Source organism: Maylandia zebra, linkage group LG14 (assembly GCF_041146795.1).
Source record: "Maylandia zebra isolate NMK-2024a linkage group LG14, Mzebra_GT3a, whole genome shotgun sequence".
Taxonomy (NCBI): domain Eukaryota; kingdom Metazoa; phylum Chordata; class Actinopteri; order Cichliformes; family Cichlidae; genus Maylandia; species Maylandia zebra.
This window is the reverse complement of record NC_135180.1, coordinates 31872267-31899224: the sequence shown is the minus strand read 5'-3', so window position 1 is coordinate 31899224 and position 26958 is coordinate 31872267. Positions and strand designations below refer to the sequence as shown.

Below are 26958 nucleotides of genomic sequence, written 5' to 3'. Positions count from 1 at the left end.
AATGGGAAACAGGTGCAGCACATTATTGAAATGTGTACAAACTCAGTCTCTGCACAGCTTTAACAAGCTTGAAACTCAGTGTTTTGGTTGGATCACCTTTAGTCTTCATCACAACCTGAAATCTGTTTGGCAAGCTTTTTACTTACACTAGCTCTACTTTGTAGTCTTTGGGAATAGTTCTCAAGACTTCTTGAAGCACATTCAAATGCACGGGAGTCATTATCCTTATCTTTACACACTGTGGTATCAATTGATATTTTTCACAGATTCATCTAAAGAAATGATAATTGGAAAATTATGTATACAATATCCTGTTAGGCTTAAAAGATTCACAGGTGACTTAAAAACGAACAAACATGCGAAGGTACAAAGACCAGAAAGAAAATGAATAAAAAAGCAGCCAATGCTGAAACAAAAATGTTGAAAAACTTCAGAAAGGAGCCCGGAGAACTATTGTTCATCAAGAGCACTTGATAACAAAGCCTGGCTTCTTGGAGGCAAAATATACAGAAATGAGGGGTGGTGCAGGACTTTCTCACAATACCAGTGCGTTTTGATCCAAATGTAAAACAAAGCCAGATTTCTAAATGACAACACTACATTACATTTAAATGTAAGAACAAAAATGTCAAGTTCGGGGGAAAAAAGCATCTCAATATTACAGTTAGGTTTCAATATAACGTTGCTTTTTTTTAAAGCAATGTTGAAAGCAGCCACAAATATCAAACATGGGAAATAACATATGGTATTCAGGACATGAACAGTGTGGTTTGTGTATTTTTAAAGAATTGGTTCAACTTAATGTTTGTTTACTCTAAGAGCAAGGCATTATGGTATTGGAGTGACACCGAGGACATGCCGTCAAAAAGTTTTTATAGCATATATATACAGATTTTAAGAAATACAGTGTCATGCTAGTATTAAACACTGCAAAATATTCCACTAAAATCTATTCTGCTGGAAATAGCATACAGGTGAATTTAGAGATGCAAACCAACAGTGAGCCTTTGACTTTGAAGTGAAAAATATTCCATTAATTCGACTGGAACCGAAGCAAATTCATCTTGAGCCATTAGTACACGCAACGAGCAATAAACAAAACAAGATTAAGAAAAAATGTAATCCAATGTCATCATTCTGAAGCAGTATGATGAAATTGATTTTGCAGAAAGAAAGAAAGAAAAGGAGGATAGTATTCCATGTCAGGAATCACACATAAACTTAAGAGTTCATATTAAACTTGATCACGTCATGAGAAACATCAGTTTCTTTAATACATATAGAAGGTTAGAGGGTATCATTCAATGAAAATGCCCTTTGATATGTCTGCTTTCCAGTGTCGTCACTCACATCTTTGAGATCTGTTGACCCTTCAGTCCAGATTTATTCTTTTGATTAATTCTCCTTTTTAAATCCTCACCAATCAGATTTTCTCTCTCTTGACAATGTGTTTCCACGACTGCAGTTTATATGCAGTTAGGTCTATATTTTGTTGGACAATTTTTTTGTAGTTTAAACTAAAGAGACAAAAAGTAATTGAAGGGGTTTAACAAACATATTGTATCTACTGTTTATGAAATACAGCCATTTTTATAGATAGTACTCCTATCTATAAATATATATATAGTTACATATATTTAAATATTAGGACTGTTTTTAATCCTTGAATGAAAACCCTTTGTAGTCAGTGACTAATCTGAATCTGAGCAGAGAATATAGCCCAATCACATCATCAATAAACACTGCTGGTCTGGTTCCACTTGCCTCTACCATATCTCCATATTTTTCCCATCATCCTTCCTGGTACAAGTTAATCTTGGATTCATCAGTCCAGATATTTTTCTGTGAAGACTCTTTTAGATGTTTACTGGTTACACTCGTGTTCTTGAGTGTAACCATGTTTTTGAGTGTAACCAGCGGTTTGCAGCCTTTGTCTTGAAAGAACAACAGAACGGGCCTCACCTAACCTTGAAATTGGTTGTTGGTCAATTGTGCAAAGTATTTTAAGCCTCTGAAACCGTGTATGAAAATGTTTCTAATTCTGCAAAACTTTTATCAAAGCCCTCTGAATTAAAGTGGAAAATCTTGGCTCTAATCACAGTTGTTTAACTGATTTAAAATCTATGGTGGTATAGAGAGGCAAAACCACTCTTTGTCCAAGAAGTGGACCTATTTTTTATATTTGTAAGATAATGATACTGCCGCCATTAAAAACCCATGACCACATGAGAGGAAACGGTGAGAAAAAACAATATTTTCTTTTTTCCACATCAATACTGTATCTAAAATCAGATCCAAGCACATTCATCTGTATGCGTTCAAAGTGCCCCTAATATTCTTGAACAGTTAGTTCTTCATAAAACTTAACTTTCCCTGTTAAATGTGTGGCACAGCACCAAGTCTTGCAGGCAGATTTGTCAGTTTACCTTTCCACCCCCACAAGAGCAGAGTGTAGGCTGAGCTACTGAACAGCACTTAGTGTCTTGATCAAGGGCCCATCAGCTAATGCTGTTAAGTTATAGTTCTTAATTTAAAATACAGTCTGAAAGGACCATACTAATATGTTTACATATTTTCAATATAGTCTCTACATATGTTAAACTTTTCCACCATTAAACTTTTATATAGGCACGTACACATTAACTTTCTAAATGGTGTGTTTATTTGTGAATGTGTTTTTCACCATTCAAGCAGCTACTCGTTTCTTTAAGGTATCCAATTTGTCTTGTAGAAGCTTGGAAATGACCTGCTATAAATGATTCAGCTCTGCATACATCACGTCTGGTTTGATTACTGTTAGAGTTACATAATTATTGTGTGGTAATGCATCATGGACTAAATCAGAGTGCCTCTTATACAAGCGGTAACAGGAATAAGGAGAGGCATAATGGCAGGTCTATTGTAAGCTGAAGACATCATTTCCTTTGAATATTCCAAATACTCAGTTTAAGCATTCTCCAGATAAGCACACCCCTGTCAGCTCCACCAGACACATAGTCAGTATACTACTTTGCAGTGCAGAACTTATGTTTGATAATAAGATGAAACTTATGAGCAAAATATGATAGATGTACAGTATTTGTCAACCAGCTTCCCTAAGTTCCCTGTAAGATTGTGTGTCGTGGATTTGCTAAGTGTTTCCATTAATGACTAATTTAAAAGCTAAACTTAGTACAAAAAATAAGGACATTTATGTTCGGTCGATTATTTCTTTGCTTCCTGGCAATAAATCTTATACTGCTAGAAAGTCTGTTTACAGTATTTCTCATTAAATGGTGCCACATTTGTTTTTGTTTTTTTTTTGTTTTGTTTTTTTTTCTTTTCTAAATGACATCAGAAACAGCAGTATGCGACATTACGTGATGGCAGAGCTTCAGTTCATCCTTTGTCATTTTTTTTTTTTTTTTTAATAAATAGGACAGGGGGAATGAATGAGAGAGAGAGGGGGAGAGAAAGAAAGAAAACCAAAGGGGAGAAGAGACGGTGAGAAGGGGGGGGAAGAGAGAGAAAAAAAAAACAAAAACTCCTGGGTCACCTGTATGGAAAAAAAAAAAAAAAAAACAAACAAACAAAAACAAACAGAGGAGACAGCAAACAACAAAGAGCAACATAATAATAGAGAAAACAAAGCACCATCACAATAAACTAGCTAGTCATAGATATCAATATTTACTAAATAATAAACGATATTGTGCAGCACGCAAGATAGACAGCGCACAGTGTGCTTTGAGGTAGCAGCCAAGAAAGCTTTAGTCCGCGTCTGTGAATACCCATGTGTGCATACCTGTGTGGATCAGCATGCTTGCATTCCAAAGGTTTCTCCATGTAATGATCTGCTAGGGAGTGTGGGGGGGCCACAGCCCCGTCCTCCAGGGTATGAAGCGGGTGTGGAGGAGATCAAAACTCCAGACATCCAGAGGCCCCCAGAACACAAGAGACCATGGAAGACCAACAGAGGGGCAGCCGCGCCACTGTCCCAGTAAGAGCTGAGGAGAGTCCCAGATGAGGGCTCGCCCAGCAGCCGCGGAGCAGAAGTCAGGGGGAGTTGCAGTGACGCGCCCGTGAGCTCCGCCGGCCCCCAGCTGCGCCTGAGTGACCGAGCCCTAGGCCAAGAGGCCGGGGGCACCCCACCTCCAAAGGGGCCCGAGCGAGCCCCAGGCCCCAGGCCCCGACAAGCGGCCGCCAAGGAGTGAGCCGGTGTGTACCCAGACGCCCACCCCCAGACACAAAGAACCACCAACACACCGACACCTGAGGGAGTCCGCCACCGGCAGGGGAAGTGGTGGTGGGTGGAGATAGGCCTCCAAACCTTGGAGGGCCTGAGGTGTCCCCAGAGAGGTGGCGTCTGATACCCAACCTGACATATAGACACAGACATACAGGCACACACAGACACAAACATCCATCCCACCCTCATGCTCTCATATGCACTCACTCCACACTCAACCAACGTGGAGACAGACATAAAGAGACGCTGTACGCACAATCACACTCCCCAAGCGTACTCTACAAACCGGGTCTAGGTACCCTTGCCCCTGGAGGGGGGAATTGCACCCAGACCCAGGTGGTGTTACCCTTTTCCCTGCGGTGGGGAGAGGCAGACCACCCCGTCTCCGCAGCAGCAGGGAGGCCCCACACCCCAGACCGCAGTCGGACGGCCAACTCCTCCTACTAGCCCTCCCGCTCCAGCAGGCCGCAGAGAATGGGGGTGGGAGAAGACTCCAAACCTCCAAATGGTGCCACATTTGTAAGGAAAATGCATTTGTGGGTTGAGCAGCAGAGCTGAGCATGTGGGTTGCGCCCATAAAAAACTTGCCAAATCTTCTTTATCCAACCATATAGGCTTTATTGCTAACACAAATTTCCTTACTTTCTCTGCTAAGTTTCTATCAATTCATTCACCCAGCCATCGAGCCTAATGCCCAGACCGTCCTTTCCCCATCCACAACCTGTATATTCCCCTCTCCTTCCCAGGTTTTCCCAGGTCAGCTGGGAAACGTAATCTCTCCAGCATGTCCTGGATCTTCCCTGCTTCTTTTTTGGTTGGATATGCCCAGAACCCCTTGCTTAGGATGCATACAATTCCTGAATCACCTCCACTCTCTCTTTTAGCTTTACTCCGAGTACTTCCCAAATGATCAAGGTCCTTAAACTACCTTCAAGGATGAGCCAGACACCCTTCAGAGGAAGCTCAGTTCTGTCACTTGTATCTCCAGTCTTATTCTTTCAATCACTTACCCAGGTTCACAACCATAGCCGAGGACCCTAGTAGCTAAGGTTTACCAGTAAATTGAAAATCTATATAGTATGGCAGTAAAATATTGGCTGGTAGTGACGTGTGTTGTATGCATAATATGCTGTAAATGGGAGAACAGTAAAAAGAAAGCACTGGAATGGCACTTTTAAATTTAACCACTGTACTAAAACAACAATGTTCATTTTAGGATGTTTGGGCTTTTTTGTGTGTAGAAGAAAGAATATTACAGTGGCAGTCATCAGTCGACAAGAAAATTACATTTTACATCGCTTTGTTTTTATGTAAAAGTACTTTTCTCAAGTCTAATTACAGACAATATCTTTAAAGACCATACAGCTAAAAGTCTCATTCATTTACACTCTGCTGCCTGGGTCATTTGGCTTTGCTTGTTGCTGTCAATATTCTCTCCTCACTTACAACAAGAAGAGCTCATTGGTTAAAGAAACATCTAATTAGAGAGTGCAATAACAAGAGAGCTTATTAAAGTGAGATGAATATATCTTGACACAGATGAAAAAGTCTGCTTCCACAGCAGGCAGCGTGTTTTTTTCAACCTGTCAGGCTTTGCTGAGTGTTTGTCTCATTGTGTTTCTGTTTAATCTGCTGTTAGATCAACAATTCATGCAGAAATATTTTTCGTGTTCAACAGAGCAAGAAGCATGCTACATGATCCTTAGCACGAGTCTTCAGTTTTAGCATTATTATTAGCTCATGAGGAGCTGTCTCAAATCTACATTGTCTTTACCTGCTTTCATAAACATTCACACAAGGAGCAGCATTCCTCCATGGACAGCTCTAATCTTTACAAGACTACCAACATGTGATGCATGACGTCAATCACCATGTCTTGAAAAAATTATTTTCAATATAATCATCACACACTCGTTGCTCATTCACCAGATCTAATCTCCTAACTCTATTGTTTCTGCTCTTGCACAAAAGCAAGTGACACAGAGGCAGCGGGCTATGAAAAGGACAGATGAATGGATGGAGCGCCGGTGTCACACATTCATTAGGCAGACTCACATCTTTGAGCATGCTCATGAAGCGTGATCCAAAGCGCCAGGGTTTGTGTCGGTGGCACTGAAGGGAGCTCACAGTGATCTGAGAGGTGCGTTGTGAGGCAGCAGCCACCATGTAGACGGCGTCGTACATCAGAGCTGCTTCAGTCTGAAAGAGAAATGTGGCCATCATCCTCTGTTACTGGGGACTGCAAATCACATGTCATCCAGTTATCACACCCGGGCTGTCTATGTACATAAACAGCAGCATTTCATTTCTGCAAGCACACTCAAAGGTACAGCAGCAGTTTTAGAAAATTCATAAAATTTCTGTATTTTGACCCAAGTGTATGCAATGAGAGCTAGTGAAAATGTATTAAAGATCTCATGCAGTGTTACAAATAAAGCTTGAGTAGGTACATTTACATGTCTGGCTTTTTATTACATTGTTACTTGATAGTATCTGGAGACAAAGTTAACAAAATGTCTATTTCATGTGCTGATTTGAAAGTTTCTATCGATAATACAGAAAGCATTAGGTAAAACTAGGCTTACTATCATCATCCCCTCCATCATTCCAGTCTCGGCTTTGGAGGGTGCCTGCAGTCGCTCCATGGCCCATCTTTCGACCACCGAAGCCACATGAGGATTGTCTATGTTTAGCAATCTGAACCCCGTCATGTTGACCCCGCTATAGCGGTACGGCTCCAAATCAAGGGCAAACAGGTCCTAAGGGGATTGATGTGACATGACATAATCTTCTTCTTTCAGCGGTGATCATCTGCCTCCATCTCTGCCTGTCCCCAGCATCCCTCTCTGTCACACCAACCCTCTTCATGTCCTCCATCACTACATCCATTAACCTTCTTTGTGGTCTTCCTCTTATGCCTGGCAGCTCCATCTTCTACATCCTGTGTCCAATATAGCTACTATCCCTACTCTGCACACGTCCGAAACCATCTCAGCCTTGCTTCTTCAAACTGCTCGACTTGAGCTGTCCCTCTGATGTAATCACTTGTCTTGTCCATCCTCTTCACTCCCAATGAAAATCTTAACATCTTCAACAGTGCGTCAATGTCCAAATACATCTTAGCAGATCTCACTACCATCTTGTAAACCTTCCCTTTCACTCTTGCTGCTGTCCTTCTGTCACAGATCACTGAAAAAACCTGTCTCCACCCTGCCTGCACGCTCCTCTTAATCTTCCCTGCGCACTGTCAGGAACTTTGGATGGTTGACCCAGGTGTTTCTACTCCTCCTCCATATTTACTCCTTGCATCTTAGCTGTTAAACCTGCCTGTCTGTCAATTAAACACATTCTGTCTTCCCTCTACTGACTTTCACTCCTAATGTCAATATGAGACCAAGATATAGTTAACTGAAGAGAAAGGGTAAACCAACACTTGATTAAAACAGTGGAACAACATGAGTACAAGGTAATAACATGGAATTATGCCAAGGGCACCCAGCAGCCTTATTATAAAACAAACCACAGATGTGCAGGCTCATCAGCATAACTCAGTAGTGTAGCATAAAAACAGACTTTAGGCAGGCCAGCATTGTGTAGTTATGTGGCATCATAGCAAAATACCTATCTATCAAGTTTCAGGAGTCACAGTTATTATGATCAGAAAGAGGGTTTTTTGTAAAAGATTTGTCTCTTACCAATGTGGTGAAGAAAAAGTGGTAATATTCAGTCATCATTCCCATGGACAGAATCTAAACAGGGAGAAAGTGTTTGAGAGTTTTCTGTTTAACGGTACAGTGGAGGTTTGTTCCAGCCACAATAAATAATCTTCTCTTCCGCCTAAGACCAACCAACCATACCCACAACCACAGCGAGCGGCAAATTATTTATTCCATCCATTTCCTGAATTGTCTCATATTTCTTTGGCTCACATTAACAACTATGCGAGTGAGTATATGTCACAATTTTCTCCTGTTAGTGAAGTGTCTTCAATTAATCTTCCGAGCAGCTGTTGGTTCTAAACGTGTACGTCTGGCCCAGAAATAGGCTCTGCTTGGATTTGGTAATGAACACAGGATTTCTGAAGGGGATAGAAGTGCACTAATCTTGCACGTAGTGAATATTAAACCAACAGCAATTCAGAAAAGAGATTTAGAGGCTTTTTTTTTTCCATTGAAGAAAGAAAATCCACATTGGTTATCTGATCAAATTTTCACTTTATGTGGCGTGTGGCTGAACCCTCAGTGGCCCACAAACTGGCAGAAGTGCATGTTATTCACCTGCTTGAGAACATCAGCTGATGTTTGGTAAGAGCAGTCAAAGATGACATAGAACTCCTTCCCTTTCTTCATTTCCTTCAGCAGGGGACGGGCATCTTTACTTCCTGTGGGCAGCTGCCGGATCTTTATTTTAATGCTGTATCTGGATGGAGCTTTGATCAACTCTTGCAGACGAATCAGGCCTTGAATCAAAAGACAAGGAGGCAATTATTAAACACAACAGTCCCCGTTTTAATGGAAACCTTCCACCTGGAACATTTTAACTGTACAAGTTTACTTATATGATGTAAGGAAAAACTAAAATTCCACCTCCAAGGCCAAAGCTACCAAGCCAAATTCAATAAAATTGTGTGGAGATGTTTGGACATTCGCAGAAGAGGGATAGTGGATATGCAAAGGATACTGAAGATGTTAAAGCCATTCAAAAGAGGAAGACCACAGAGAAGATTTATGGATGCAATAAAGGAGGATGTGTAGAGTGTTGGTGTGACAGAAGAGGATGCTAGGAATAAGATGATATGGAGGAAAAAGGAAGATGATTTGCTGTGGAGACCCAAAAGGGAGCAGCCGAAATAAGGCGATGAAGAAGAAGGCAAAGGATCAAGCCACACAATTTTAGTTCAAATTCAATTCAGTTAACTTCCATTATATTTATTCACCACAACAGCTGGCTCAATGCGCTTAAAATCCAGATTACTCTCTTTAAAACTGCAAAATGAAAAATTGGCCTTGATTGAGGTCACTGCATTTTCTCCTGCTTCGTATTACAGCACCTCTCATTTATTTTTAGGGGCCTTTTATATGAAATTAAGCAGAGCACAAAAAAGCAAACCTTGTTTAAAGAAATCCATCATGTCAACAGTTCTCTGGTGTCATGTCGTAGGAGCAGCAAGAATTTAAACATTTAATCATTTAATCTGATTATTTTGCATCCCACCACAACATTTGGCAGCTAATGGCAGCTATTATATATGAAACAAATATTTATTTTATTTTGACTTGAATGTGGATTTTTTTTTTTGTTTTTAAAAGCATCTTTTAACCACAAGCTGCCTCATCTGCACTTTCATTGCTTCCTTCCTCAGTGTTTTCAAATCCCAGGTTTCCTCAAACTATGGGAATGCTACTTAAAGAGGTACAATGCTGTCCTCTGCAAAAGGAGAGATTTTTTCAACATTGGCAATAAAACTATATTTAAAAAATATTTAGTTACTGTAATTTGCCAGAAGATTAAATTTATGCCTACTCTGGCACTATATTGGTTAATGCTGCAGTTCCACAAAGTGACCAGGAGGGGTCACATACCTAAAATAAGTGATTGCTAGCCTGATACTTAGTGGCCAGACACCCTGATAACCAGAGCCCCTGAAATTTTGGGGGTCACGTGGGTCATGTAGCCTTGAAATAGTTCCCGCAAGTACAGTCACTGCTGCTTACCGGGCAGTTTAAATGCATGTTGATAACATATCGTTGCAAATAAATAAATGATACTGAAATAGTATAATTTGCAACAGGAAATGTTTTTAAAAATATATTAGTAATATTCAAATGCTATAATGCAGCAGTATGCAAATCATTTCACACTAGTGTAAATGCTTTAAAGAAATATGAATTATACAACTGTGATCTGCACATATTATTGAAAACATTTTTACAGGCTTTCGTGCAGCAGTTTGTGTCTCTTCCGGGATTTGAAGGGATGTTTTACTTCTTGATCTTAGGGTATAAATCACCTCACACTGCACTATGGACATTTTCTTCTATAGATAGACATGACTGGAAGCCGGAATTACTTTTAAGTAAGAATAAGAGGCGGTCGGATGATCCAAATATCAATCGTATCGATACCAACACTAGTATTGGTATTGGATCGATACAAGCACAATTGAATCGATACTTTGCTTTTATCCTTCAAATTCAGTATGTAGCCCACTGAACTGTGTTAATTATTTCTTTGGAAAAAATAAACCTCAAACGTGCATTATGAAAAATCTCCAAACCTTTTGTGGTCTTTACAGACAGAAAAATTTACATTTCAGTTTCAAAACACACAAAAAGCTGGAAGTTGTGTTTTGTTGTGTTAACTAATGATTGTGGAAAGTAACAATCACAGTGGTGGTGAAAATTTGTTCAGAATTTGCAAATTGAGAATTCATCTTATAAATCATGGCACACTACTCGTCCCCCCATTAGCTGCCTGAATAACCAATTCGTACTGATATCGTCAATACTGGCCCTGTATTTACACTCAACAAAAATATAAACGCAACACCTTTGTTACTGCTCCCATTCCCCATGGGATGGACGTAGAGACCTAAAATTCATTCCAGATACACAATATAACCATCCCTCCCAAACAGTGGTCACAAATCAGTCCAAATGTGTGGTAGTGGGCACATCTGCTATATTGAGATAATCCATCCCACCTCACAGGTGTGCCACATCAGGATGCTGATCTGACATCATGAGTAGTGCACAGGTGTACCTCAGACTGCCCACAACAAAAGGCCACCCTGGAATGTGCAGTTTTGTCTCACAGCAAAATGCCACAGATGCCACAAGCAATGAGGGAGCGTGCAATTGGCATGCTGACAGCAGGAATGTCAACCAGATCTGTCGCCCGTGCATTGAATGTTCATTTCTCAACCATAAGCCGTCTCCACAGGCGTTTCAGAGAATATGGCAGCACATCCAACCGGCCTCACAACCGCAGACCTCGTGTAACCACACCAGCCCAGGACCTCCACATCCAGCAGGTTCACCTCCAAGATCGTCTGAGACCAGCCACCCAGACAGCTGCTGGAACAATTGGTTTGCACAACCAAACAATTTCTGCACAAACTGTCAGAAACCGTCTCAGGGATGCTCAACTGCATGCCCGTCGTCCTCATCGGGGTCTTGACCTGACTCCAGCTCGTCGCCGTAACAGACTTGTGTGGGCAAATGCTCACATTCGATGGCGTCTGGCACGTTGGAGAGGTGTGCGCTTCACGGATGAATCATGGTTCACATTGTTCAGGGCAGATGGCAGCTGAGAATGTCCCAGTTCTTGCATGGCCAGCATACTCACCGGACATGTCACCCATTGAGCATGTTCGGGATGTGCTTGACCGGCGTATACGACAGCGTGTACCAGTTCCCACGAATATCCAACAACCTCGCACAGCCATTGAAGTGGAGTGGACCAACATTCCACAGGCCACAATTGACAATCTGATAGACTCCATGCGACGATGTGTTGCACTGCATGAGGCAAATGGTGGTCACACCAGATACTGACCGGTTCTGGGTCCCCAGACCCCCAATAGCGCAAAAAACTGCACATTCCAGGGTGGCCTTTTGTTGTGGGCAGTCTGAGGTACACCTGTGCACTACTCATGATGTCAGATCAGCATCCTGATGTGGCACACCTGTGAGGTGGGATGGATTATCTCAATATAGCAGATGTGCCCACTACCACACATTTGGACTGATTTGTGACCACTGTTTGGGAGGGATGGTTATATTGTGTATCTGGAATGAATTTTAGGTCTCTACGTCCATCCCATGGGGAATGGGAGCAAAAACAAAAGTGTTGCGTTTATATTTTTGTTCAGTGTACTTGGTATTGGATCATACCAAAATTTGTAGTGTGGCACAGCACTACTGTGAATGAGGGAAAGTGTGAATGTTGAATGTTTTTGTTGAAACGTCTAGGCAAGTATATACATGTTAAATTACAAGATACACATGTTCAAATAGCATCAATTATCACAACTTCAGGATTTTATTTCTATATGAGATTTCTTCATAATTGAAACAATAAGAAAAAGTAGTCTGAAGTCCTGCAATGTTACGAAGCTATAATTTAAAATATAATAACACATTAAGTTTTGTACAAAGTATCAATATCATCGATACCACCCTGAATTTGACTTGGTATGGGATCGGAAAGGAAATTATTGGTATCGCACGTCACTACTAGGCTCTTTATGTGTTATGTGCCCTCTAGTGGTCACATTGCGAATTTACAACCTTAAATTAACAAAGCAACATGTTAAAAAAACAACAACAAATTAACATCAACATGATAAAAAATATATATATTTTCCTGCAGAGATTTTCAAACAAAAACAACTAGAAATTCTCTCTTGCAATTCTATAGCTAGAATATGTAAGTATTCTGGTCATTACTGTTTGGAGTTTACTTTGCTTTAGACATCTTTAGCATGAAACTAGCTTCCTCCACATTGGATCTTGTGTCGGAAAAATGTTTTTTTTTTCAGCCACGCATAAGGAAATGGTGGGAGTCTGCCAGTTGTGATAATGTTTTATAATTTTCCATTGCAGTAGGACAACAGAATTCAAACGAAACACTGCATTGCCATCTTATGAACTACCAGACCTTTTAATGGATTTGCTTGCTAACCAGAATAGGGGCTCCACTCTGCCTTCCCTGTTCTCCAGGTAAGAAAGCTGTTCCTTTAGTTTTCTGCATATTTTTTTTTCCTTGACAGAGTATGTGTCGTTTGGAGTTGCTCTGCGACAGCCTGTCGCACTTGTTTGGCAGCAGTCACAGAAAGTACGATGTTATCTTTTGTCAGTTGTCTGTTTGATTAGTGTTAAAGGCTAATTGTCAATGGATTGCTATGTTGCATATCTAAATAGTTGAAACTAAACTTCAGTGGCAATCAGTAATTCCCAAAGTTTTGTACACAAAGTGACTTGCAAAAATATTTTTAATTTCACAAGTGATATTTTAGTTGTTTTAAATTAGTTTTTTAAGTCAAAACATAGCGGCAATTTATAAAATGTAAATAATTGTAAACTTTACATTTCCTTTAAATATTAAAAAAGGAAAAAAGAAGCGCATAACAAAGCCAAGGTATTCTAAATAAATACACCACATTCTGCATTTCCTGCAATAGCTTTCAGGTGTTTCAAATAAAGCTGTTAATGATACTAGCAAAAATATTTCACAGTAGAATGATCAGAGTTGTGATAAAAAAAATTTGGATGGGCCACAGAAGATTTCGGATTTTTGAAGTGGGCCATGATGCTTTTGGAGACAAGTTTTAGGCACAGATTGTAGAATTTTCCATGAGGTTAAAGTACAAGACAACTGCATATACAGTATATGACGATATATTTTAAAGCTTTCGTTTGGGCATCGCAATTCATTTTCAGAAAATGTTTCAAAATGGAGAAAATGCTTGTCTCGCTTTCCCCCCTGTAATGATAAGTGGAAAACTGAGCAAAAAGAGGATGAATTAAAATCAGTTATATTTGCATTAATAGAAAATGAATATAAAGTTCCTCATAGATGAGAAGGATAAACAGTTGCTGAAATACATTTTCATCCACTGTATAATTAGTCATTGAAGTCTTTGCAGCCTTTTAGTCTTAATCTGTGTTTTCATTTATATGGTTTTCACCTAAAGTTGTAGAGTACCCCAACCAACAGAAAATCTGAACTTCAGCATCATTACAAAAACAATGATGAATCACATTTAACAACAGAAACAACAAATCAGGACACTGAGCAGTATGCACCACTGACACTTAAAGTGCATTCCTAATGGTGAATACTGCTTATTTCTTAAGTCTTGTATTATTTACACAGATTTAGCTGCTGTTTATTGAATCCATTCTTCTGCCTCAAAGTTAAGTTTTCCCTTTTCCACTGGCTGCAAGACGAGCACCAATCCATCCCTGTGCTCACCAGCTGGAGATGTATTGTTCTCATGAAACCATTGTTCTTTTATTTTTTCCTCCAAGCACATTTTGGTTTGTTGTGGCCAAAAAAAGTTTATGTAAATGGATCATCTGGACTGATGGAGTTTAGATTAAAGACAGAAGGTTTACTGTAATGTGAGGACTTGATGGCTCTTGAGGGTCATATTTGTGCAGGTGTTGCTGCACAGAAACTGCCCCAACTATGGTTGAATCAGTGAACCAGCTAAAAGAAGTTGAATTTTGCACAGACTGGCGGAGATTCATTTATACGATGAATGCATGTAGTACCTTAGAGACCTGATGTTGTAGGTACTGCTAAACAGAAGGCCAGTGTAGAACTTTGAATTTCTGAGCACAACCACGTTATAGGTTCTGCACCCTGATTTTAAACAATGTAGCATGCAGTATTGCCACCCTGTTTGTTGATGTAGACATTGACACTCTCCTCTGTTTGGTTCACAGGCTTAGCTTTCTGGTTTTGTCCAATTTAAAACTAGAATAATCCCAAGAAAGTCATTCTGTATTATTTTTCACAGCTAGCATGGGGCAGTTGCCCAAACCCAACACTGTCCCTCCAGACTATATAGTTCTTAAGGGCTTTTTCCATCACCTTGGGTCTTTATTTACCTTCCAAGCAATCATGGAAGAGATCAATTGGAAAGTTTTCTGGTGCTTTAAATCCCAAATCTTCTGTTCCTATTAATGAGGAGACTGGTACCTGAAAATGCTCAGTTATCTTCTTTTAGTCTTTTCTTACATGGTGGGAAAATTATTTGAACTCATAGAGTGCTGGAAAACTGCTTAGTGGAGCTCATGGCTGCTGATCATTAGGACAAGGTCTGAGGATTCAGAGTAATCAGAAATACAGTTGTGTCACATGGTAATTGTTAAGAAGCCATAGCCCTAACATCTCAAGGTCTTAATCTTTTGTAAAGTAGCACAAAATGAAAATGCAACAAATAATACAGCAGTCTTTCTTAAACTCTCAAAAAGAAAGCTTTATCTTTGACTTTATGTCCTTTGAAGGTCTGATCATCTTCTCCTCTCATAACTGCTCACAGTAACAGGACCATGACATATTCTAGCACAGTTAGCCAGGTTGAAAGAGTGTACATCACAGTGGCATTGGAAACTCTTGATTTAGAATCATCATAACTACTTGTGCATTATCCTCACTTCTTAGTTCTGTCTTATATTTGCTTCTTCCTGTTTATTTAGGAGTGATTTTTGTCTCACCATCTGTTGGGACTGACTTCTGTTTCCAGAAGACTTCTGTTCTTTAAAAGTTTTAGAGCACGTGCAGGGCACATTGACTCATCTATAAATAGCTTCAAGGTAATTTAACAGGGTTGCTAAGGCAAAGACTTGCAGGAGTTGTAGTTCTTATTTCAAGGGCACTTTATAAATATGACAAACAGTTGCCACATTTTTATACTTTAAAAGTAAAGTTTATGTTCTTCCTGCTGTGTTAAATCACTAACGGCCCTTCAGTATGATAGTGAAGTCTGTGTTTCCCTCCAGATCTTATGTTGTATCATTCATTCCCATCTCAACTTACCAGTTGCATCCTCATAGACCACAGTAACCGTCTTCCACTTGTAGAATTGCACTATGTCCAACACAGCTCTGCTTATAGAGGCATATTCAGGATAGAGGTTAATGTAGAAGCTGTCTTTGTTGTCCACTGATGGGTGTTTCCAGCGTGTCTGGATGTGAGGGACTTCCAGGGCATTACAGATAGACTGGACTGCGCTGACCGATGAGCTGTGAGAGGGTCCAAAAACAGCACCGACGCCCAGCGCCAACTGGTCACAGGCTGAAGTAATCAAACAGAAAGTGGGAAAAAAATAAAATCTCAACAAAAATCTCTTACTGATTCTCAAGTGGGGTTTCAAAATTAAATGACAAGATCTTTACCTCTTCTTGAAGCCTCAAAACTGTCGAATAAGTTTATTCTCTGGATGTCATAGGTCAGCGTGGTGTTTGGCATTAAGGTCCGGTTCCTGTTTATGTTAGTTACGGCAAATTTAAAGGCCAGTTCTTCAACACTAATGGGCTCATTTTCAAGAGTCTCAAAGATTCCCCCTGCAAGAAGAAAAAAGTGGAAGGAGTTTTACCCAGCTCACATCAAAGCGCTAGCAGAAAAATTATCGATCAATTGGCTTCTCTCGGTATAGATATTCACGTAGTGTCTTTTTAAAGATTGAAGGTTACCACAGCTGAATTGTAATAGTTGCATAATACGGCCCCATTTCGTTTGTACTTCTGTCACATAATGCTGCTAAGGGACCCAGTTGAGATGACAGGATTTAATATTATTCAAATTAAAAGTTGAACTCTCCTGGCTTCAGCCTGTTACAGAGCCTGAATTTCACAAGCTGTCACAATAACTTTTATGAAAGCTTTGGCATTTGTTCAGTTAATTTTCACATAAAGGATAACAGATTAAACATTTAGCACATATAATCAGGGGAAACATTTCAGCCATCCCTTATTCTCTTATGCATTTACACATTTTTCAATTAGGGGGAAAAACCCCTTTCCAAATCAAAAGACATTCATACTTACTAATCTTGTTTTGTAGTTTTGTCTCCTTTGCAACTTACTGCTACTGGAAACAGTCATCATACCTAACATATAAAGTCATCAGCTTGTGATTTACAGATCAGTTATTGAAGCCAAAAGATGTGAGGTGACTTACTGTGAAAGGGTTAAAGGTGCCAAAGCACCCGTGCTCTGAAAAGCTAAACTTTAGCACTTTATAGACACTTTTAGTGTCTATAAATTTCTTTATTTCAAGTAACATGACTTTAGTTATCATCCGTTTGCATCTGCGTTTAACTACTTGAAGATGCAGTAATGAAGATGTTTCCTCAGAGTTTCCCTGCATCTGTTGTTTTGTAAGTACTGTGAAATGCTTTTCTGGTGCTAGAAATTTTTTTGACAACTTTGGGCTAATTAAGTACAAGTACAAGCTATTTTATTGTCATATGCACGTGTAAATAACCACAGTGGGTTTGTACTGTGCAGTGAAAGTAGGTTCCTTTCACACAGCAGTTACAGATATACTTTAATATGATACATAACATAAAATGAGAAGTATATTAAGATAAAATAAAGAAATGAGGAACAGAATTAAGCTCAGATTTTAATATAAAATGCAGTTTGTGGAAATGACATGGACAGCTTCATCATTGTCGCTGCATGAAACACTTTAACAGAAGGAATATTCCCAGACGCTAACTGTAGTTGCTGCAAACATAACACTGTTTACGTGTAAAACCTTGATATCATAAGACTAAACATGTTTCATTTACTATTAGTAAATGTCCCTCATAGTCAAGAGGACAATTTTTAGATGTAAATTAGGCTTATCGGGCATTTTGTAAATTCTTTTCTAGTTTTTAATATTACATGTACAACTTTGTAACAATATTTAGGAGCCCAAGGTAACAAAAACAAAATGATTATTGTCAGTTTACAGTAATGGTGAAGAGCAAAGTCCTCACATTTTACAAGCATGAAAAAGGGGGAGAAGTTATTTAAAATGTATTAGAAGTATTTATCAAATATGATATTAATATATATGATATTCAAAATACTATAAAGATACACTTAGCACAGAAGTTCTCATTTAATCAATTATTTAAATTATTAATTTCGATTAATATGCTTTTTGAGAGGCACCACGTCTCTGTACAGTCCGACGGTACTTGTTCTTATGTAGCACTGGTCATCACCTTTAAACTGAGATTTAAGTGGCTTTAAAGGTAAATTCAGTCACTTTTAGCCACAGTTGGTGTTTGTGCCAGTGCCACAGAGGAGGAGGAGGAGGAGGGAGGGGAGAAGGGGGGGTTATTTCAGAGTTGAGAAGATCATACTGAAAAACATCCAAGTCTTAATCCATCATGCTGCTCCAGAAAGATGGCGGGTCTAGCATGCCACAGCTGGCAATAAAGACATATATGACTCCAGCCAGGCACATGCACAGTCTTTTACATTTGTTACATAAAACGCAGCTTAAAAACTATTGGGATTAAAGCCAGAAAAAAATACTGGATTGTTGCTACCTGCGTGCAGACAGGCGCGTGTGAGATTCAGTGTGCTTATGCCTGCCGAAAATTCCCCTGCTCATTCGATTCACTGAAGCCTTTCAAATGTAAATAATTTAACATCTGGGCCTTCAGTGATAGGATTTCTCATCTAATATATTCAGGGTTAAATGTTTGTTCCTATTGCATTGCACTTCACAAGTGTCAACAGACTTGGGTCCAGTGCTGAATGCTGTGGGTAAGCAAGTTGCTTTCAACTTTGACATATTTTTAACTAACAAAACAAAGACTACAATAATGCATTTTTGAAAGCTCTGCCTTTTTCAGAAATGTTAATCAGGCATTATATTAACAATCATCACAAATTATAGATCCCATTTAGATGGTGCAAGTGTTTGCGCATGACCCCGCTTCAACACTGAGGCTACAGATGGCAATAGGTCACTGCACTCTCAGTCTTTGAAGAATTGCCTGTGAAATTGTGATTGATTTGGAAGTAGAAAAGGCCTTTAAAAAGCTCCCCCTGAGACCTTGATTGTGAATGACCTTTTTCTTTGGTGTTGCATAGCCTCAAACCCCAAACTGAGAGAGCCTTGTCTGGACTCCCTGGTCACTAAAAGCATGCTTGAAAGTGCCAATCCTAATTATGGTTACCAAGCCTCAGTGAGCAGCTGCTGGGACCTGTTAAAGTCCTTAATTCACTCGACTGAAATATAAAATTCTCAGCCACAGATACATCAGTCAGTTTATAAATTTGAGAGGAAGTAGATTCTATTTCACTGTCTTTGGTGCCTCTTTTCCTTTTAAGGTGTTTTTTTTTTAAGGTAATAGAATAGGAAATGCACACGAGTACGCACCAGCTGGATCCTGAGGTTTGTTTGCTTAAAGTGCAGAGGCTGCAGCAAATGTCACGGGCTTTATTAAGGATTCAGCAGCATCACAACATCATCGTCATCATCCTCAGTGACAGAGATTTTGTTTTTCATTCTTTAACAAGGCTGTGAAAATGGATCATCCACTTTCTGAGGGAGTTAAAAATAGCTGCTGCTCTTAAGATTTTATGATTTATATGATTTGCAGTTGGCGTCTAATTTTATACATAATCACTTTTCCATTCAGATCTAAGAGCTCAAAATGTAATGACATTTGCACCTAACAGTATAATACAAAATGTCTTTTTAAGACTCAAAGACTATGAAAAATTAATGTAGCTTCACCGATATGTTAAAAGCTGCCAAATAAAAACAAACCTATTAGGAGCTCGACTTATATTTGACTTACTGATAAAGCTATAATTTTTTAAAGATGAGCTGTAGCCATGAAATCTTTATTGCCAACATAATAAAGCTTATTAATTTCCTCTCTGAAGCTTGGGAGCAGGGAAATCAAACTGGTTAACTTTCCCTTCATTTCACCTTGAAATAATGCCTTAAAATTTGTTTAAAGTGCAACAACTTACTTGATTTCCTGAGAAAGAACCTGATTTGAGGAAGGCTGGTGACTGTCAGTAGTCAGTGTCATTAGATAACTAGTAAAAAATATAAACTATCACCAGCTTACCTAAGGTAGTTTCACTCTGCAGGAAAATTCCCATCTTTCTATTAGCTCAGTACCACAGGCCTAGAAACTAGTCTGCGATCCTCTGGCAACCATGAGTCACCAGGGAAAAATATGTATTCCCCAACCAGTTGGCAAGTGGTTGCTGGCTGTCAAGGTGAAATTGGTCACAAAGAGGTGGCAGGGCTGCACTGAAACACCTATTTCTGACTGTTTTGGCAGATGACCCTTGTCATAGTTCGTAAGGAAGATGCTAACTGCTCACCATGAAGTAGTGATTCAGTGGAAAAAGGCTGACTTTTTGCCTTCAAAGTAAAAGGACTTAGCGATAACTAGGTAAATTATTAAACTTTCTGGTTTGTGTTGCACTTTTTCAAATTTCACCATTACTGCGAGTAGAGTTGGATGTGTCGAGACCACTTTTACGAGGTCTTGGTCTTGTCTTGGTCTCGCTGTCTCGGTCTTGCTGTCTCAGATCGACATAGTAGTAGAGAGATTTGGAGTCAACAGTATCCATGACACACAACGTAACCTTCGATAATGTGTCATGCGCGAAAGCATCAGCTCTAAGAGCCGTGCTTAGAGAGTGCTTTGTAGTGAATCAGAAGAGTCGACTCCCATTGAGCGAGAGCCGTCTCCTCACTTAATTTCCTTTCGCTGCTCAGCTCTCACACAGTGGCTCAGCTATGCTCCAATCCTTCCATATTGTGGCCAATCACATGCGAGGATATAGGATAATATCATTATGTGAAAAACAGAGAGGGTGAGAGACGTGACAGTCAAGTGGAGCGTGAGCCTGTCCTCTCAGTAAGTGAGTGAGACAGTAGACAGTGGTGAAGAGGGCTGTGCGAGTGCATCGCAAAAACACAAAAATATGCCTGACACTCGTAAACGAAGCAGCATCTGGCTGCAGTTTAAAGACCTTTTTGTCTCGTCTCAGTCTTGGTCTCGTCTCGACTTTGTCTTGGTCTTGGTGTCAATACCCTCTGGTCTTGGTATTGTCTTGGTCTTGGTTTAGGCGGTCTTGACTACAAGTCTAACTGCGAGTAGTTGGCAAGCAGGGTGTCTCTAAGCAAGGCTAACCCACCATCAACCATCCAGACAACTGAAGTGAAGAGCAGATCTCAGGGTATTTTTTGGGGGGGAGGGGGAAATGGTTTTAAATTAGCTAAAGTATATATATATGATTGAAAATTCAGTCCAGGCTTTTTAATTAAGATCTCACAAAAACACTCTGTGTATATCACCAGAAAATAATTGAAGTTTGCTTCGTCCAAGGCTCTAACAGCTGGCGTCAAGTGAAGATTCAGTGCTTCTTTTGTCTCTTTAGGAAGACATTATTAAAGTTGCACATATAGTCCAGGAATCGTCTGAAAGATGTGGAAATCAGAAAAGCTTTGAATGCTTGTCAGTGCAATAGACAATGACGCATCTGTTCCTTTGTTTGGTGGAAAATCTTTACCACAGCCTCAGATCCAAACAGAGCATCAAATTGGAGTCCAGCTGATATAGACACTGATGTTCGAGTTTGTGTTTTATAAAAACATGTACCCTTTAACACACAGCAACAGTGATATACATATTTTCCATTAACTACTAATTTTATGTTAAAATGGTTAGAGATCAAGATATGTGGCTAATAAATGTGTATCTTTTATGAAATTGATCTTTTCGCTTTTGCAGCAGACATATACAAGCCTTTAGACGATGCTGTGTGTTTGTTTGGCTCAGTGTATCTTTATAGTATTTTGAATATCTACATTTCATAACTTCAAACCAGTCATGACAGTCAGTTCTCAAATATAATACTGATAAATTGGAAGACAAATAAGTGTTTGTTTGCAGATGACACATGAATCAGTGCTCCCTCTCAACAGGTTAACAGATGAAGGGACAAGAAAGGATCATTTATACTTTTATAAAGATTAAACGATAGAGCAGAAATCACTAGAAATATTTTCCTCCCAAAATTGTGAATATCCAGTAGGGAAGCTTTCAAATGTGAGTCCTGAGAGTTAAAAAAAGAAACAACCTATGAATAGTTACCATTAATTTGTGTATGATATAATTTTCAGGATCACTGAGCTTCCGTCTCATCCTTAATAGGCCAGACAATGGTTTGGGGTAATGTATGCTAGGAGGTCACAAAAACAAAAGATTCTGCTTATGCTGCAGGCGGAAACCTTTAGGCTGATCCTTATTATAGGCTTCCTCACTTCAGTGCAGACAGCAAGAAAAATAACCGGGTTCAGGTTCTGGCAACAGGATGGACTTGATTTTAATCCAGAAACCCGCTGACATTGAGACAGTGTCCTTCAAATAATTATTTTAATCCACTTTTTGTATTATTTTTTTTTGTGACCGTGCAATAATCACATGAAGGAGAGTCTTTTAAGGCAGAGGAACACAATGACGTAGTGTTGTGCTTTCTTCCTTCTCCCCATCCTGGGCCAGTTCCCAAAGAGACCTCCCGCCCCCACCCCAACAACACCACCAGCACCACTCCAACCTGGAGCTATGCCAGACTGTGAATGAATGAGAAGGTCCTCACAGCCTACTATGTTTGTTTGATGTAGAGCACTGAGGTCTCTCTGTTTATGTGAAAGATCCTTGCGATTCACTAGGAAACATTCAAAATGAATAAACATATAAGTAATCTTCTATATTAATACAGCCAGAGTAATACTCTACCAGATTTAAAAACTGTATACTGGAATATATATACTTCATCAAATTATAATTCAGTTGTTGATCTGAGCTGGTGCCACATTTCTCATTATATGGACTGAGCTATAAATACACAAATGAAACATAATGTATCAGAAAGTAATCATTAAGTATGCAAGCAAGAGGAGAAAAAGAAATTTAACAAAAGGGAAAGTAAACAGAAGGCCCAGCTACATCTGTTAATTCTGTGTTGATTCTGTGCTCTCCCCAGTGATGAGATTTGGTCACTGCCTAAGTACCATATTTGGGGAAGAGACTTAATGCATAAAGAAGATTAGAGTTAGTTGTTTAAGGGCTTGGAGCACAAGATTTACCATTATTACCAGTCCCAGTGAAAAAAGTGGGAGCCTGTCACAATCTGATGCAGACGCTAGCCAAGACGGAGAAATGTTAATTGAGCCAAGCCACACACCATATGGGAGGGATTATGATGTGTGTGGGTCATGAAGAGAATGACAAAGATTAGGTGGCCTTTGAGAGTGATAGATGATTGAGAGATTAACAATATAGAGCACAGATCGGGACTGTTGAAACCAGGAAGTCACACCGACTTCTTAGCCTTTTAAAGTTATGCAACACCACGTTTATTATATTCTTTTAAAAATTTGAATATATATTCAAATTCAGAGTTGCCGCAGGCATTAAGTAAAACGACGCGTCTTTAGGGCTAAATTTTAAAAGCCATTTTTGTGATGCAATCTTCTAACCCATGTGAATAACCAATGGGAGAAGAGCAAAGAGCCCGAAAGTATTAATTTGCAGCAAACACCGGCTCATTGTTCCAAAGTTACATCAGAGATCAAAGGGGGGATACTGAAGCAAGAGCTCTGTTTGTTTAATTACAGGCACAGAGGGAAATTGAAATTACTCTTCTTGTCAACCCTCAAAGGCTTAACAGACAGCTTTGGACTCAGATCCACATTTACAGATGTCACTGGCCATCAGTGCACACAAAGCTTAAAAAACCTTTGAGTATGAAAGGGTAGGGAGCAGCCAAATATATTTTATTTATATATATATATATATATATATATATATATATATAAGTTTTGCTGAATTGCCCACTCTTTATTCTTTAGTGATGTATCAATTTCACAGTGCTGTGTGCCAAGGAGAACATTATGCCAACAGTATATGCTTTCAGATGTAGCAGTAGGCCAACTTAATCACCCGTCTCTCCTCCTGTTCTTTGCTGTCAACATGGAAGGAAAAGAGAGAGAAAGAGAGACTCTGCCATTGGTCAACCAAAGTGGATTAACACAATTTTGATTAAAAAAAAAATAAAAAATTTCATTTGAATAACCTACAGCTCGGTCCGCAGTACCCTCTCTTGGAGTAAGAAAAAAAAAAATACAGTAATAAAAATTATAAGGTTATTGCACAAACATCACAACAGGTGAATAAAGTTGAATATGTCTTTTTTTTTTTTTTTTGACAATGCTTTGTACTCAGTGCATGCTAGGCAACTTAGTGAGCGACAGTTACATGATGGCAAGACGCAACAACAACTGCACATTCAAAATTTGCTCCTAAAAACAACATATGTGATGTGCCTCGATCTCGTTTGGCTCTATGGTATTTAACTTGTGGTCGAGGGTATCAGGATTCAAAAGCGATTCAACTACAGTAACTGAGATGTACATTTGCAATGAACAGACATCATTTCACAAATCTTGGCCGTAATTGAATTTGCCTTCTTTGTTCTTTTAAAAGAAATGAAACAACATGCTGCACTCGCACTGAGAGAGATTAAGAATGCCTTGCATTACGAGAAACCACAAAACTGTATTTATATATTTTATGTATTCATTTAATTATTTAGGTGCCATTCTATAGGGAAAATACATTTTAACAATTCCAATCAGTGTTGCACAGAAAGTATTGCCAATTTTTCAAGGCTCTAGCTTGAAATCCTTGATACATAATATTTTTTTACCCCAGTGGGAAATGAGATGCAACCCAGACTGCATAATAACTGGGTCAGCGATGGAAAAAGCTGACGAGCGCAGTGGCAGCCAACATGTTAACAGTTATTATATAAATATTTATGACATGGACACTTTTACCACTTACCAATTCTCAGGACTTGCTGCGAAGTGAGCCAAAACTCTGCCATAAAGTACAGCAGCGAAAATAACAGTCCCTTCCTTTTCACCATGGTCATTCCTCCAGAGCTGAATTTAACATTTATGGCAAATTTATTTTTCTTTTTTCCCCTTAGTAATTCATGCTGATAACCTGCCAGTCCTTGTATCCGTAACGAAAATAAACTGGCATCCGACCCATATCCATCCCTCACACATTGTGGTGAGAAAAAGAAACAACACAACCACACACTCCACTTGAAGTTGTCACTGATCAAAAGATTTGATCAGATTTTTCCATTCTAGGATCCTTTGTATGCCTGTAAGGTTTTGTTTCCCATATTCACTGTCCAGATAGCCTTCTTATCATGTTTTTCCCGGTGCACACTTGAATTGTAGGCTGCAACTGAGGAGGAGGACCGCACTGGGCTCCTGTTGTCAAGTAAGCAGCAACGGGAAACAGCTTCTGCTTACAAATTTCACAATAAAAGATGAAATGGAAATCAATTTGGAACCATACAGAAGATGAACAACATTCTTTTATTTAATTTAACAAAGAATAGAAATCAAATAATAATGTAACACATACATACATTTTTTCCCCCAATAAAATACATAGCCATGAATGTCCCTCATTTTTATACTGAGCAAAGTGTGTTTTTATTTTCCCGAGGCTTTAATCACATAAATATGTTGATGACTCATTTGGCATCCTCTGTCCGAAACACCTTTTATTTCAGTGCTTTAATTCTGAAATCAAATTCGCCTCGTTTCCGCTGTCGCTCACTGTGTCATCGGCTCACTCGACACAGTTGAAGATCCTTCCCATACAGGCGCTCAACTGAGGGCACTGCCAAGCCGCTGATCCGCAAACATGGATACGTCCTGAAGATTAACTTCAAATCTGGCAACATTCGACCTCGACAAGATCTCTGCTTTGGTACACCAAGGAATGATTAAATCTTTGGTCCAGTCCTGATGGAAACGCAAATCTAATCTCCATACTGGTCGTTGACGCTCCCTTGAAGATTAACTACCTCAAACCGTTCAACTGCCGCGGTCTTGTAGTTAAATAAAATGTGTTCAGGTTACCTTGATACTCTTTGCTTTATTCCTTGAGGAAGAGTGGCTTGAGATTTGAAGTGGCCATTCTGAACCAAGAATGTCTGATGGGTTTCTTGAGATTAGTGTAATTACTATATTTTTGATTATCAGTAAATTGGCTAAATTAGAGAGTGATATTTAAGCTGTTTTTTTTTTCCCACTCACAAAGTAAAAGCTCAATATCCTCAACTGTAAAGTACTCTTTAAAATTCATTTTCTAGTAAGTAAAATGTAATGAATTTATCACAATGTCAAATAAAATAGTTTACGTACATCCAACAGCATACATGTTATGGACATATTTTAACATGAGACTTCCAAAACTGATGATCAAAAAAAATCTCTTGTTGTGGCTGAACATGTGAATGGAGAACAAAAAGATACTGTTGCTTGACCATGGATAGTTTTTGCTTTGCTTTAAGCTTAATCCTGGTGCTCCCTCCCCCCCCCCAATTTATTCCTATATTATGATATTTAGCTTCATAATATGTGTCTCTTCTTTATCTGGAGCTCGCCAACTTAAAAAACTGCACTGGAAAGATCTCTGGTGTCATCTAGTGGTGATATGATGTCAGTATAGAAAATTTGTTTTGAAGATTTGCATTGTGAAGAGATTTTAATTGCCAGCATGTATTCATAAAATATATAAGTATATACAGTACACAGTTTAACACATTTATTAGTCCACCACCTAATGCAAGATTTATGCCAAAGACGCCCTAAATTAATAGTGCTGGTGATTAACAAAATAATTTCTTATGTTTCTGTAATGGTTAATCCACCACTGTGTGGAAGGTTTTTAATTAAGATCGTATTTTAAAGCTAAAATATAACTATTTTTGTTTTATCGCTAAATTTTAAAATTCACTGATTTACAAAAAAGTAAATAATGATAATAAAACACATTTTATTATTAGAATGTTTAGAAATGCAAATTATTTGCTTGCTTGTTTTAGTGGTTGACTGTTATGCTCGATTAATTTCTGATTTCTCAAATAAGTCCAATGTGCGGTTCACAAATTTGTGTGAACCACACTTGTCTTTAGTTTCAAACAATCTTTTGTTACATATCTAAAATATTTAAAAAATATATATATAATATGCATGTCAAATTCATTTTTAGCAACTTTAATTTTTCATTGTTTTAGATTTTAATGTGGTTTGAGTTTTTAGTTAAGTAGTTTAGTTTAGTAGAGCTTTAAAACAAGAAATTT

At 38.9% G+C, this 26958-nt stretch overlaps 1 protein-coding gene and 1 long non-coding RNA gene across 3 annotated transcripts in view; one reads left to right on the top strand and one right to left on the bottom strand.

The window, feature by feature from the left end:
* LOC101475970 (glutamate receptor ionotropic, kainate 1) overlaps positions 1-25051 on the bottom strand; it is a 29936-nt gene extending 4885 nt beyond the window's left edge. For both annotated transcript variants that reach the window (XM_076873368.1, XM_004560574.6), the window contains exons 1-7: positions 24630-25051; positions 16138-16305; positions 15779-16036; positions 8506-8687; positions 7924-7977; positions 6814-6987; positions 6284-6427 (exon numbers count right to left, since the gene is read on the bottom strand). In XM_076873368.1, coding sequence (XP_076729483.1) covers positions 6284-6427; positions 6814-6987; positions 7924-7977; positions 8506-8687; positions 15779-16036; positions 16138-16305; positions 24630-24720 — 1071 coding nt within the window. In that variant the 5' untranslated portion in view covers positions 24721-25051. The remainder of the gene's footprint in view (positions 1-6283; positions 6428-6813; positions 6988-7923; positions 7978-8505; positions 8688-15778; positions 16037-16137; positions 16306-24629) is intronic.
* Positions 12557-26958, top strand: part of LOC143412493 (uncharacterized) — a 31710-nt gene continuing 17308 nt past the window's right edge. Inside the window, exons 1-2 of the long non-coding RNA XR_013093012.1 lie at positions 12557-12658; positions 12835-12951. This is a non-coding gene — a long non-coding RNA (uncharacterized LOC143412493). The remainder of the gene's footprint in view (positions 12659-12834; positions 12952-26958) is intronic.